Source organism: Erinaceus europaeus, chromosome 11 (genome assembly GCF_950295315.1).
Source record: "Erinaceus europaeus chromosome 11, mEriEur2.1, whole genome shotgun sequence".
Taxonomy (NCBI): Eukaryota; Metazoa; Chordata; class Mammalia; order Eulipotyphla; family Erinaceidae; genus Erinaceus; species Erinaceus europaeus.
Window position 1 is genome coordinate 77,087,005 of NC_080172.1, and position 13,527 is coordinate 77,100,531.

The 13,527-nt window shown below is 41.0% G+C and overlaps 1 protein-coding gene across 2 annotated transcripts in view; it reads left to right on the top strand.

The window, feature by feature from the left end:
• Positions 1 to 13,527, top strand: part of SLC44A3 (solute carrier family 44 member 3) — an 89,127-nt gene that overhangs the window by 72,373 nt on the left and 3,227 nt on the right. For both annotated transcript variants that reach the window (XM_007533995.3, XM_007533998.3), the window contains exons 13-14: positions 9,996 to 10,133; positions 12,852 to 13,088. In XM_007533995.3, coding sequence (XP_007534057.2) covers positions 9,996 to 10,133; positions 12,852 to 13,088 — 375 coding nt within the window. The remainder of the gene's footprint in view (positions 1 to 9,995; positions 10,134 to 12,851; positions 13,089 to 13,527) is intronic.

Here is a 13,527-nt window from a genome sequence, read left to right on the forward strand (position 1 = left end):
ATGGGAAGGTGATTGAATATGGGGGTCTGAGTTTTCTTAGTACTAGTCCTGGACTTGAACAGTCTTCACACAGTTTCTGGCATCTGCTAAAAGTAGGCAGGAGGCAATGAAGAAAGAGGAAATACAGAACCATAGAGCTGCCCTTTCTTCTTGGAGCTGCCCTAACACCACCCAGGACTGACTTCAGAGAAATTACATTCTGAGCAAAGTGCCAGTGGATAGAAGAGGCTAAAATTAGAGTCATGAGCAGAAAAGTCTCCTGAAACTTCAGGAAGAAAAGACCTGTTAATGGTCAGTGTCTACAGTCAAATGCATTTTTCTTCTAAGGGGTTTTTCACTGCACTTTGGGCTAAGCTAAGGTACATTGATGACCATCCCAACAACTGCAGCATGTCAACTGACTAACAGGCTCTCTGTCAGAAGGCCTTTCTCTAGCAGCCTGACCCGCCCACCATCTTTTGCTTCTCCAGCCTCATGCTCATGAACTGCACATTCATATAGAGGGGTGGCTTCCTACTTAAAATCGTTTTCCCAGAACTTTTAATTAGTGAAAGCATGTAAACATTTCTCTTCTGTCTGTCATCTCCCTCTTTATGTTTCCTCAATCCTAAACTCCAAATCAGAGGTGTTTGCCATTCTCTTAGCTAAAAACCAACCTTCCTAAGTCTGTAAATAGCATGGCAGCTTACTGAGTCTTTATCATTCTCTAGGCACTGCAGTAAACATTTTATAGCTATGAAAATACTGCTCAGAAAGGCTTCTGCTGAGGTCGTTGTTATCCTGATTGTTCAAATGGGGAAGTTGTGTCCCAGAGAACAAAGAATTTGGGCAATAGCTGAGGGGTGGGGGAAGATAGCATAATGGGGATGCAAAAAGACTCTTATGCCTGAGGCTCTAAAGTCCCAGGTTCAGTGCCCCACACTGTCATAAACCCGAGCTGAGCAATGCTCTGATCTCTCTCTGTCCTTTTCTCTTTATTTCTTTCATTAAAATAAAACAAATGAAATAGATTTTTCAAAAAGACCAAAGAGTTTGTTAGGTCCATAGCACTACTATGTAACATCCAAAATCTGTGATCATAATCACTAAACTGCTGCTGGAGTTAAACTGCTGGAGTTCCCACTCAAGGAGAAGGGTAAGGAGGAATGGAAACCATGAGTTTCACCAGCCTTCTTTTTAGTAAAGCTTGATCAAAAACAGTGTAAGCATTTTGCATCAGTTGCATTTCCTGGTTCATGGGTTCACAAGTTAATTTTGCCTTACCAAAGACTGGACCTCCCTTCTGCCTTGCTCATTTCCTCCCCTGACTACACACAGGTCAAATAAACAGATGGGAGAGATTCATGGGTGTGAAAGTGATCTGCATCTGTAGAGCAAACGCAAGGCTTTCTGCACAGCCCTGATGCCGGAACTGCCTCATCAGTTGGCATCACATCAAGTTCAGCAAGATACCAGGACCTAATGTGGCTTTTTCTGCATGTGTGGGAGGAGGGGCCTTGGTTGTGAACACGGATTCAGGTCTTGCATCTTTGTCACCTTTTTCTGGTGTTTTAGCATGCTGAAATCTTTGTTTCCTCTCAATGAAGTGAGAGTGGTTTCTGGGATGCCTTTTGATCTTAACTTCTACTGAAAGAACATACCTATCAATTGCATTGGGTTGCTCTTTCTCTCCCTCCTTCCCTCCCTTGCATCCTTCCTTCCTCCCCTTCCATCCTTCCTTCCTTCCTTCCTTCCTTCCTTCTTTCCTTTCTGTTTTTCTCTCTTTTCTCTCTCTTCTTTTTTCTCTGTCCTTCTTTATGTCTTCAATAGAGAAAGAGAGAGAGAGAGAAAAAACAGCACTGAAGCTTCCTTCAACACCATTGGAGCCAGGCTCGAACCTGGATCATGCGCATGGCAAAGTAGAACACTCTCCAAGTGAGTTATTTTGCCAGCCCACATTGAGGTTTTATATGACGAAATGTTGCTTAGAAGACATTCTTGGTTTGCCAAAGTGTCTTTATCTGCTCAGCAAGCATTACCCTCACAAAGAGGGTGGAGCAGATGGACTGCAAGGGTCCCACAAGACTGAGTGACATGCAGCTAGCTATCAAAGCAGGTGTGTGTGTGGGGGGGGGGTGGCACAGAGTCTGTACTAGGTATACTTCAATAGGAAATTCAGACTGGAATCTTCAGAGAGGTGAAAAATATTCAAAATTCTTAATAAAGTTGAAATAATGAGACTTTCTAAAATCAGGAGAAAGTGCAAGAGGAATTATCTTTTGCCATTCCTGCTGCCTAAATTTTGTATTGTTTGTTTACTGCAGAGTTAAAGCCTCCCACATGTAGTTTCACTGCTTCTGAACTATTCATTCAGTTGGGGAGAGAGTGACAGACAGACAGTGGCATTGGAGCATCTCCCATGCAGCTACCTCTACCCAATTAGGCTACTTTCTGGCCCCTGCCTAAGCTTTAGTCACAGTGTTAATTTTTTTTTTTTTAATCAGAGCACTAGTCAGCTCTGGCTTATGGTGGTGCTGAGGATTGAACCTGGAACTTTGGAGCCTCAAGCAGGGGAGTCTTTTTTTCACAACCCCTTCTCAATTAAAAAAAAAAAAAAAATTAAGCATTCTAACCTCCAGGGCTGGGCGGTAGTGCAGTGGATTAAATGCATATGGCGCAAAGTGCACAGATCAGCATAAGGATCCCATTTAGAGCCCCTGGCTCCCCACCTGCTTGGTAGTGAAGCACGTTTGCAGGTGTCTGTCTCTCTCTTCCCCTCTCTGTCTTCCCCTCCTTTCTTGATTTCTCTCTGTCCTATCCAACAACAATAATAACAACAAGGGCAACAGGGGCAACAGAAATGGGGGAAAATGGCCTCCAGGAGCAGTGGATTCAGTGGTAAAAATAAATAAATAAATAAATAAATAAAGCATTCTAACCTCTTAATGTTTTTCATAATGATTTTATAAAGATTTTATTTTTAGAAATTTATTTCTGTGTGTGAATAAAAAAAGTATGTGCCAGCAATTCAGATCTCCTTCAGTTTTATTTTCTTTCATTGAAATCAAAATCACGTGATTAGTTTAAAATATCGTGTAGCATATGGTCCAGTTCTATGGGTCGTGCCCCTTGCTCTCTCTCCTCCCTTCTGCCTGTGTGTATGCACTGAGAATGTTGGGATGAAGGGCCAGTTCTATCAGCAGAAGCTATTCTGAAGCGTTGGATCCGAGTGTCTTCCCTGCTTATTTTTATGTTACTTGATTTTTAAAGAAATGAGCGTGAAAGTTTAAAAAGCCATTGTCATAAAAAACAAGCAAGTGTGCCTGGTGCTACAGACAGCAGCAGGTCCACACAGTATATTCCTTCCCACACCAGCCCCTCACCTAGTCCCCACATAGGGAGGGGACTGGCAGGCCGCCCCTCTCATACCAGCTCAGTGGGCTTTTGCAGCTATTGCTTGGCCTGTGAGTTTCTGCTGGTCCTAAGAGTGAATCCAACCCAGAGGCTGGCTGTGCACCACCTCCCTCCACAGCAGGGATGAAAATGAAGCTTCAGCTCTTACTGGCTTGCAGAGGCTCCTGCAAGTCTTTACTGTAGGCTTAAAGAAAGACCCATGGGTATGTGTGGGTGTGTCTGGGCTCCAATTCACTGTATTTATTTCAGTTCTAAGTAAGAAACCCAGTGTTATTCATCATCCAGTTTTTCAAGTTTGTTTTAGAAGTTCTCGTTTCAGTTAATAAATATCAGGACTTTGTTAGGAAGGCATCCCAGAAATAAAGCTGAGTATTCATGGTATGGTTTTTGGCAAATGCCTTCCCTCCTATATGGAGGAAAACTGTTTACATTTTTTATAGAGTCAACAGAACCTCAGGTTCACTGTTCCACCACCAAAGGAAGAAACACTTCAGTTTAGTGGGAGGTCAGATGGCTGCCTGAAGCTGATGAAGGACACAGACTGAACTGTGCTGGTTTTGGTTTTGACTTAAAGAGCAAAAATGGTCTTTCTGTGTAAAAGCTGTGATTAAGATTCTTGGATAACTCTCAAGGTAAATTAAAGAGGTGATTCAGGCCAGGGATGTGGCTTAGTGTTCGAGTACATGCTTTGCATATATAAGGCCCTGGGTTGAATCCCAGCACCAAAGGGAAAATAAAAGAGGCAAGCCAGCTTCTCTGTTACCTAAAAATGTACTCATTTCTCTCTCTCTCTCCCTCTCTCTCTCTCTCCTCTCTCTCTCTCTTTCTCTCTCATTCTTTTTTTCTTTCTTTCTCTTCAAAATTAGAATTCACTGTAAAGTGAGAATAATAACACCCATGATGATTATTACACCCAAGTTCTGGTGAGAAACAGAGGAGATCAAACAAGATAATAATCATAGGGTGTCCACAGACAGACAGCAACTTTAACATTGAACTCTGGGGCTGGTGGACATTTTATCTGGGGGGGTAGGGGTGGGAGGAGGGCAGAACCAGGGCCTCAAACATGCATGATTTCACTGCTCTGGTCTACTTTTTTTCATTCAGATAGAAAGGGTTGATGGGTGGGGTGGTAAATACCACAGTACTAAACTTTCCTCTGGTACCATAGTGCCTCCCATGTGGTGTTAGGGTTTGACCTGGGCCTCATGTAGCAAGGCAGGTATCCTGTCCAGTAAGCTGACTCCCCAGTCTTGGTGGGTATCTTTCACAAGCAGCACAGTGAGGCACCTGAGAAGTGGTAGGTGGAGGTAATATGCTTAGGACCCAATCAACCTCTTTCCATTAAGCCATCCTGCCACACCTTTGGCTTTTTTTTTTTTTAATGATTTATCTCATGGGACTACTGCTTTATTATGATGAAGCTTTCAGGAGGAAAAAGCACAAAGTACAACTCAAAGTAAATGTTTTCCTACAGAGGTTGCTTTGGGCAGCCTTGGCAGAGTGTGTGCCAGGCACACCACCTCAGTGCTCGAGTCCCTGACGCAAGTCATGACACAAGGATAACACAAATAGCTAGAGTGCAGGAGAGGTGGAGGAGCACCTAACACAGAGTCTGCATTGCTGAGTGTTTGCCATTATTATTTATAATCGCTGTTTGCTTAGTCATAGAAGTTGTACATCTGCCTACTGACAATTAAGCTTTTTTTTTTTTTAATGTCACAATTAGGAGTTAGGAAGCCACTATCAAATCTTTGCTAGGACCTTAGGAACATGTGACTAGGCATCTCTTGAGCTAGAGTGAAAGAGAGGAACCTGGGAAATTTTTTAATTCCTAATACTCTTTTCTCCCAGAAAAGAGCTCATTTTCTTTTTTTTTTAAATATTTATTTTATTTATTTATTCCCTTTTGTTGCCCTTGTTGTTTTATTGTTGTAGTTATTATTGTTGTTGTTGTTGGACAGGACAGAGAGAAGTGGAGAGAGGAGGGGAAGACAGAGAGGAGGAGAGAAAGATAGACACCTGCAGACCTGCTTCACCGCCTGTGAAGCGACTCCCCTGCAGGTGGGGAGCCGGGCTTCGAACCGGGATCCTTATGCTGGTCCTTGTGCTTTGCGCCACCTGCGCTTAACCCGCTGCGCTACAGCCCGACTCCCCATGAGTTCATTTTCTTTGGGGATGGCCCCTGACTCATGACTGCTAATAGTGTCAATGTTCTGCGTACATGGTGGGCAGAAGCACCAGTGCACAACTCAACCAAAGCCCGGTAGGCACTGTGGAAAGACTTGGGGACTCCCAAAGTCTTAAGTGAAAATGAGCTTTGAGAGATGTAGGGCTTTGTAGACTGAGCAGATGAGGAGGGACAAGCTGTGCCCTGGACATTCACTGGGCAGCCTGGCAGCTTGTACAGAAGCATGGGCTGAAGCCCAGAGTCCTGAAACTCCCTGCTGAGCCCCCACAGGCAGAGGCATTTCAGCCCCACCAAGGTCTGACCTCTCTCTCTGCCCCCAGCTTCTCAGTTTAGCCCCTGGGTCTCACTTTCCTGCCTGCTGCTGCTGCCTCAGCCCCACCCACCTGCAGGAATAGCCAACATCCTGCCCCAGCTCCAAGAACACCCCTCTATGGAGTTTTCCTGGTTATTGCTCTAGCACAAGCTCTGTCCTCCCCTTCAACCCCAGCTTATGCTCTATGTCACTCTCACATTTGTGCTAGAGCTTGGTCAGTTCCTCCCAATTCCCCACAGCAACACGGGGACCTTTTTATTTTATTTTATTTATTTATTTTCCCTTTTGTTGCCCTTGTGGGGACCTTTCTTATTCAAGTCCTTTGCCCAGTCTTCCCTTACAATTTGTGACAGTCTGAGAGAATCTGAAAGCTAATCAACATAACCTAGAGGGAGTAATCCCAGCCAAGGTCAGAGAACTAGGAACTAGCATTGAAGACTACCATTGTCAAGCTGTGAACCCTTGCTTGCATTGTTTTTGTTGCCTTACAGATTCAATTTCAAGACTCAGAAATTTGCACTTATTTGGTGAACCTAAATATATATATGTATGTATATACATATACATATACATATACATATACATATACATATACATATACAGTGAATATTGTTTGGCAATGAATGGAAAGCCTGATACTACTTTTACCACCTCATCTTTTCTTGCTCAAGATTAGGCTTCAGGATCTCCTGATTCTCTCTTACAACCAACCAAGTGTGTGACTGCCATCCTCCTCACACCTTGTTGGGGGTTGCAGATTACTATAGCATGTTCAACCCAAGTTCTGTTAGCCAAGGCAAACACATATACTCCAAGTAATGACTTAGAGCATCAGGCATGGTGCCACACAACTTAGGATGCCTGACAAGGAAGCAGCCTCTATTCAGAACAAGTATAAATTAGCTAATGCTGAAACTGCAGAAACTTCCAGTTCATTTCCTGCCTTGAGTGATTCCTCCCTCCTCTAGCTATTCATTTAGACATTAATGCTAGGTCTTTCTGTTACATTTAGGCTTGAACCTTGTGGCAAAATACTAGTGGTACAGTAACTAAAGCCTATGTAATTTCCCTGTCAGAGTGGGTTTAATGCCCTCTTTCAGTGGGCACATCAGAAAAAAAGATAAATGGTTATGCCCCCCCCCAATAATCTGTGGAGCCAACACACACATAAAAAAAAATCCCCTTTCACCCTTCAATAAGTTTAGCAAGAAGCAAAATTTATTTTTATTGCATATAAGCAGTGATATGGAATTACATGGTTGTGATTTGTAGGACAAAGAAGTTACCGTATAAACTGGATTCTCTGATGTAAGTGGCAAAGTACACTAAGTTTAGAGTGGTCAAGGCAGTGGGGTGATGGACGGGGGACAGAGGCCATGTGGCATGTGGCAGAGCTGTGCTACCTAGCAAGACCACACTGAGGGCTGGGTGGGAGTCTGGAAAGCAGACTCTGCCCTGTCCTGGAGCCCTGTGCGTGTGAAGGACCAAAGCCCACAGATAAAGAAACCGTAGGGCCTCTGTACCTCCTTGGCACTTAAAGACTTGCCTCTGTTTCCCAATAGTAAATGAGATCATCTCTGGTGAAGTCTGGTTGGTAATCACCGCCCTTTATTACATGTTTCCTGTGTGCCAGGCGCCTCGCTGGATGTTTCATGTTCTTTAATCCTCCCAACCTCCCTTTGCAGGAGGTGCTGTAACTTAGTTTATAGATGAGAAATGGAGGTCTGTGAGAGTTCAGTCATTTAACCAAGATCAATAGTCAGTCAGTGGTAGAACTGAGATTTGAACCCAGAGACTGTCTGGCTACAGAGCTAGTATTTACTCTAACCACAGCATGCTTTTAAATAGCATTTTGTTCTAATGAAAATTGCTAGTTTAATGTCCAGAAGACTTGAGGGAAAAAAAGTTTCAAAGCTTTCTGATTCACCAAGCAGTTAGGGAAATGCCATAGATCTTGGTTTCCATTTATAAAAGAATGCTTATGCCAGTCTATATCCACCGGTCTTACAAAGGTACTTTCAAGGCTAAGGAACTGATTGTGAAAACCTTAGATGATTGAAGATGCTTCGTTAAATTCTGAGCAATAGACACCCCTACAGAAGACTGCTCCAAGCTGGGGCCAGCTTTCCACTAACAGCTGCTCTGAGATTTTAAAAGCAAAGTTCACGTGCTTTCTAAGTCAGAAACCAAACATTTTGTGGAATACCATTAAAGCATTTCTTCAGGGACCATCTGATATTTGACTAAGAATCTCTCCTCTGGAGCAGCTGTGGTTAAGAACTCAGGTTTTTGTCTTTGAAAACCAAACATTCCTCATTAGTTTTCTTGGTGAAAAGGAGTTAAGTAAAGTGGTTCAGTCCTCTCTCTCTCTCTATCTTTTATCAGAGTACTGCTCAGCTCTGCTTTATGAGGGTACCTGGGATTGAACTGAAACCTCTGGCACCTCTATTGTGTTACCAAAGGTGCTATCTCCCCAACCCTTCCTTTTGATTTGAATGAAATTATAAAAGGATTCATTTATACCCAGGAAATTTATAATTTTTGTTGCTGTTGTAAACTGCAGGGGCAGAGAGCATAATGGTTATGCAAAGAGACTCTCATGCCTGAGGCTCCAAAGTCCCAGGTCCAATTCTCCACACCACCATAAACCAAAGCTGAGCGGTGCTCTGGTTAAAATAAATAAATAAATAAACCGAAGAACAAGTTGCATTTTTAAAATTACCATTATGGTCATAATTGAAAAGCATTTTGGAAATATTGCCCTAGACATCTTCATGTAAATACACACACACACTCAAACACCGTCTTTGATTTGGTAATCCTACATCTAGAAATTTTTCCTTAAGAGTTTATAATTACTGAGGCCAGGCAGTGGTACACCTGGTTAAGCACACACATCACAGTGCCCGAGGACTCAGGTTCATACCGTTGGTCCCTACTTGCAGAGGTGAAGATTCAGGTGTCTATCTCTCTCTCACTCTCTACCTCTCTCTCCTCTCAATTTATCTCTGTCTCTACCCAGTAATAAAGAAATACATGATTTTTAAAAAGAAATTATAATTACCTAAAATCAGGGTTTTAAGATGTATATTGTATATCAACTGTAATAGCAAAAATACTTGAAGTCAAAATATGCACCAATCACATACTCTTGTAGAATATGTATTTCTTGGGGAGTCGGGCAGTAGCTCAGCAGGTTAAGCGCACATGGCGCAAAGCGCAAGGACCGGCAGAAGGATCCCAGTTTGAGCCCAGTTTGTATCTTGTACATAGTTCTCTAATACTTCATTCCAAATTGGTCTCAGGACACAGTTTCTCTTGTTTTCTCTGCTATTCACTTTCTTGATCATGTGTAAACTTTTCCTGTGAACACTTCATCTGATTCAAGGATTATTGTCTGTGAAGCACTATTATTCTTATCTAAGGGGAGGCAGTTATTTCAGGGTCCTTTGGCAGATGATATGATCCGTTACCACTCTCCTAGATTGTTGGTTGAATTTGAACTGAGTATAAATCTTGAATTTGTGCAGGGAGCTCAGTTCCTTAGCAAGTGTCTGAGTAGTGTCTCTTACCTTGAAGTGGTTAACTTCTCAGCTCCCAATCTCTAAAACTTCAATCAGTTCCTTGCCCACTGAGTTTGTGCTCTACCCACCACTTATACTGGGATGTTTGATTCATGATATTGACCAAAAGTACTTCTTTATAATTTCCATTTTTTGCAACTACATAAATATCTATATGGGAAAGAGTGAAGGGGCTTAAAGAGGACTGGGGTCCCAGAGTCCTGTGCAAAGGGAGAGAATAATGTAGTGGTGTGTGAGGTGTGATGGCCCCTATCTTGGGGAGATTCAAAACTGTACTCTGTGACAACAGTTGTGAAATTTAATTTCCTCAATAGAATAAAAAAACATTTTTTAAAAAAGAAATGATATGTGCATGTACTCCAGACACTGAGATTTTGGAAATGAAATGACCTTGTAATTAATGGATAGAGATGCTAGGTTTTTAGTCATTCTTTTTCAGATTTATATATTTGCATTGTGTGGTCTCTAAAGCAATAAAAATCATCTTTTTAACTGTTCCCTTTTCTTTTTTCAGAATGCATACATCACAACTGCCATTAATGGCACAGATTTTTGTACATCAGCAGAAGATGCATTTAAGCTTTTATCCAAGAACTCAAGTCATTTGACATCTGTTAACTGCTTTGGAGACTTCATAATTTTTCTAGGAAAGGTGAGATAACTTCACTAAAATAACAGAGACTCTTGGGATCCAAAATTAAGTGATACAGCAAGGCTTTGAAAGAGGAGTGTGTGTGAAAAAGTAAAAAACTGAAAGGAAGGGGACTGTTTGTCTTGAGTGCTCACTCTGTTGTAGCTGCTTTATTGTCTCTTGCAATCCTCAGTCCTTGGAAAGTACCTTCAGTTTGCAAAAGCTAAAGTTTAATAACTTGTCTAGGCACCTACACTGGACTGATGTGATCAATTATTTTTACCATGCTGATCCCACTTTTTTATATCTAAAATGAAAATGGATGTTTTAGGAAGGATTTCTGTCAATTAAATTTTTGGAAACTATATTGAAACCAAATGAAGAAATGTCTACATTATTTAATGGCATTAAATACCTTAAATATAAAGACAGAATTGTTAGCATCCCAAATAATCTGAATAGGGTTTTGTTTTGTTTTTTTTACTTTTCAGGGAATTGTAGCATGCAAGAGTCTCTCAGACAGGAGTAAGGAAACTTTTTTTTTTTAAGGGCCTTGGCTATTTATATCATTCATGGGCCATACAAAATTATTAGACTTAAAAATTAGCACTTACTGTTTATTTTTTTAATTTTTATAGACAGAGAGAAATTGAAATAGAAGATTCATAAAGAAGAGAGAGAGAGACAGAAAAACACTTGCAGCACTGTTTCACCATTTATGGAGCTTTCCCTGGCAGGTAGGAATCGGGGGCTTGAACCAGGGTCCCTGCACAGCCACTGCCCAGCCCTTTGCACTTAATATTTCTATGAAAAAAAAAAATCTCCTGACCTTACTGAATTTCAAGTCCTGCCTGCAGTTGCCTTGACAGGGCCAGAGCAAATGATTTTGCAGGCCATAGATGGCCCATGATTTGGACATTCCCTATCCCTGTTTTGAGAGCATCTTAGAGCTCTAGGATCTCATGAACTATTAATAAACTTAGCAATTCTGAATCTCAGTTCTCCTATCTATAAACTACAGATAGCTCATAATATTTCTGGCTTATAGAGAAGAGTAGCCAAAATATTGGTAAAGGGCAGCTCCAGTGCCTACTTGACCATATTTCAAGCTGACGGTTCTTTAAACTGTGCCAAGTGTGTCTCTCCCACATGACTGTCCTGATTCTATGTTCACTTGATTGCCCTTCGCATTCATGACTTCTGAGATTCTGATCTTCACACCACATCTTCACTATTCCAGCTAGACCTCCTCACTTGTTACCACTCCTCCAAGTAGGGCATGGATTCCAGTCCCTTTGGGATTTCCTCAAAGTGAACAAGATCTCGGTCTCTTGTTGAGACCTGAACACTGCCAAATATGTGGACTCCGTGCTCCTTGTTTGGCATTTGTGCTTCTGTGGCATTTATCATATATGTCTGGCCCATTACTGTCACGCTGAGTTGTCAGTGACAAGTTATAACGTGCGTGGATTTCACAGCTGTGTACTAATTGTGCATATATTTAAAGCTTAGCTAGGCCCCAGAAACTTTTTATGTGATAGTAACTCTAGAAACACACACTGGTTATGCCTTTCAAAGCAGTCTAAATAAGTTTTGGTTGTATTTAAATAGCTTTATATTAGTATAATATTGTGACTTATCAAGATTTTCTAGTAACTCCTTTTCAAATTATTTGCAATAGCCCATGTTTATAACAAACTTATCTTTCTTAATTTGAAATAATTTGTTTTCCTCTCAGAAATAGATCATCTAATGAGTTTCTAATAAGCATGTAGTGGACTTTTTTTTTTTTTCTTGAAGTAGCAAAAACTGAGGAGGTTGCTTAGTAGGTAGAACATAGACCTGAATAAGGTAGCATTCAGACATCCATGCCCATCATAGTGGATTCCTCCAGTTTTTACGCAAGCCAGTAATCATGCTCAGAAATATAATGCCATGTAACAAGAGCCTAGAATGATCCTGTTATCTCCCCCACACCCACTATGGAAGACTCCACTGACTGAATCCCCAGGGTACAAATAACCACATACTAAATTACAATATATCCATTTGATGGGTTGGTGATTATTAAAAGAATGATATTCCTCTATCCATCACTTCCTTGAGAGTGAGCTCCTTTCCCATGTGAAAGGTCCAGCCTGATACTCACTGCATTGAAGGAAGCTTCCATGCTGTGATCTCTATCTAAAAATACAGTATTTGTAAATTTTCAAACAAAGAAAGTGATTATGGCACTAAGTGAGAAAAGCAGAACAAAAGTTTTATGAGATTACCCTGCCAGCTATGTAGACATAAAAACTAGGCATAAGATACAAGGGCTGTGTTCTTCACATTCTCCATATGAAGTGGATTATCTTCTGGTATTTTAACTTTTCATTTTTCTTTTTATTAATTAATTTTTAATGACAAAGAGACACACAGAAAAAGATATACACAGAGAGCAACCAGAGCACCGCTCAGCTCTGGCTTATGATGGTGCTGGGGATTGAACCTAGGACTTGGGAACCTCAGAGCATGAAAGTCTTTTGCATGAACACTATACTGTCTTCCCATCCACTTTTCATTTTTCTTCCTATTTTACTGTTCCAAAATTTCCAGCAAAAATTCTTTATACTATGGCATGTATACATATATGCTCCCATGTACACCTGTATAGAACAATTATTTGTAACTGATTAAAGTCTTTTCTAAGATATTCTAACCAATACAAGCATTTTCAACAATCTCTTGCTTTGACAGGTGTTAGTTGTGTGCTTCACTGTGTTTGGAGGACTGATGGCCTTTAACTATAACCGTGTACTCCAGGTTTGGGTCATACCATTACTATTGGTTGCCTTTTTTGCCTACTTAGTAGCCCACTGTTTTTTATCTGTGTTTGAAACTGTGCTGGATGCACTTTTCCTGTGTTTTGCTGTTGATCTGGAAACAAATGATGGATCCTCAGAAAAGCCCTACTTTATGGACCAAGAGTTTTTGGTAAGCAAGCATTTAATTTCCTATTGTACTTTTGCATCCTCACAATTTCAATTGTTGAAAAATCACACATAAATGAGCCTTACTTCCTTTACTGAGGGTTTGGTGGATTCCTAACACATAGTCTGAATGTCCAGAGAATGAAATTTGGACCCTGATTTCCAAAGCTGGACTTATTTCCCTTATTGAATAATTCTCCCTGGAGAAAAGCAAAGCTGAGTCATTAGCACTGACCAAATGGACCAAAGGTGTTTGGGACAAGGTAGTATTCCCCAAATCCTTGGTGTTTATGACTTGACTTGCCCTTTTTAGTTGGCCTGAAGTTATAACAATTATCTATTTTTAAGTATTTTCACTACCTCAAGTGGCGTGTCATACCTTCTTACCCTTTTATTTTAAATTTTATTAGTGACTTAATATTGATTTACAAAATTTTAAAACA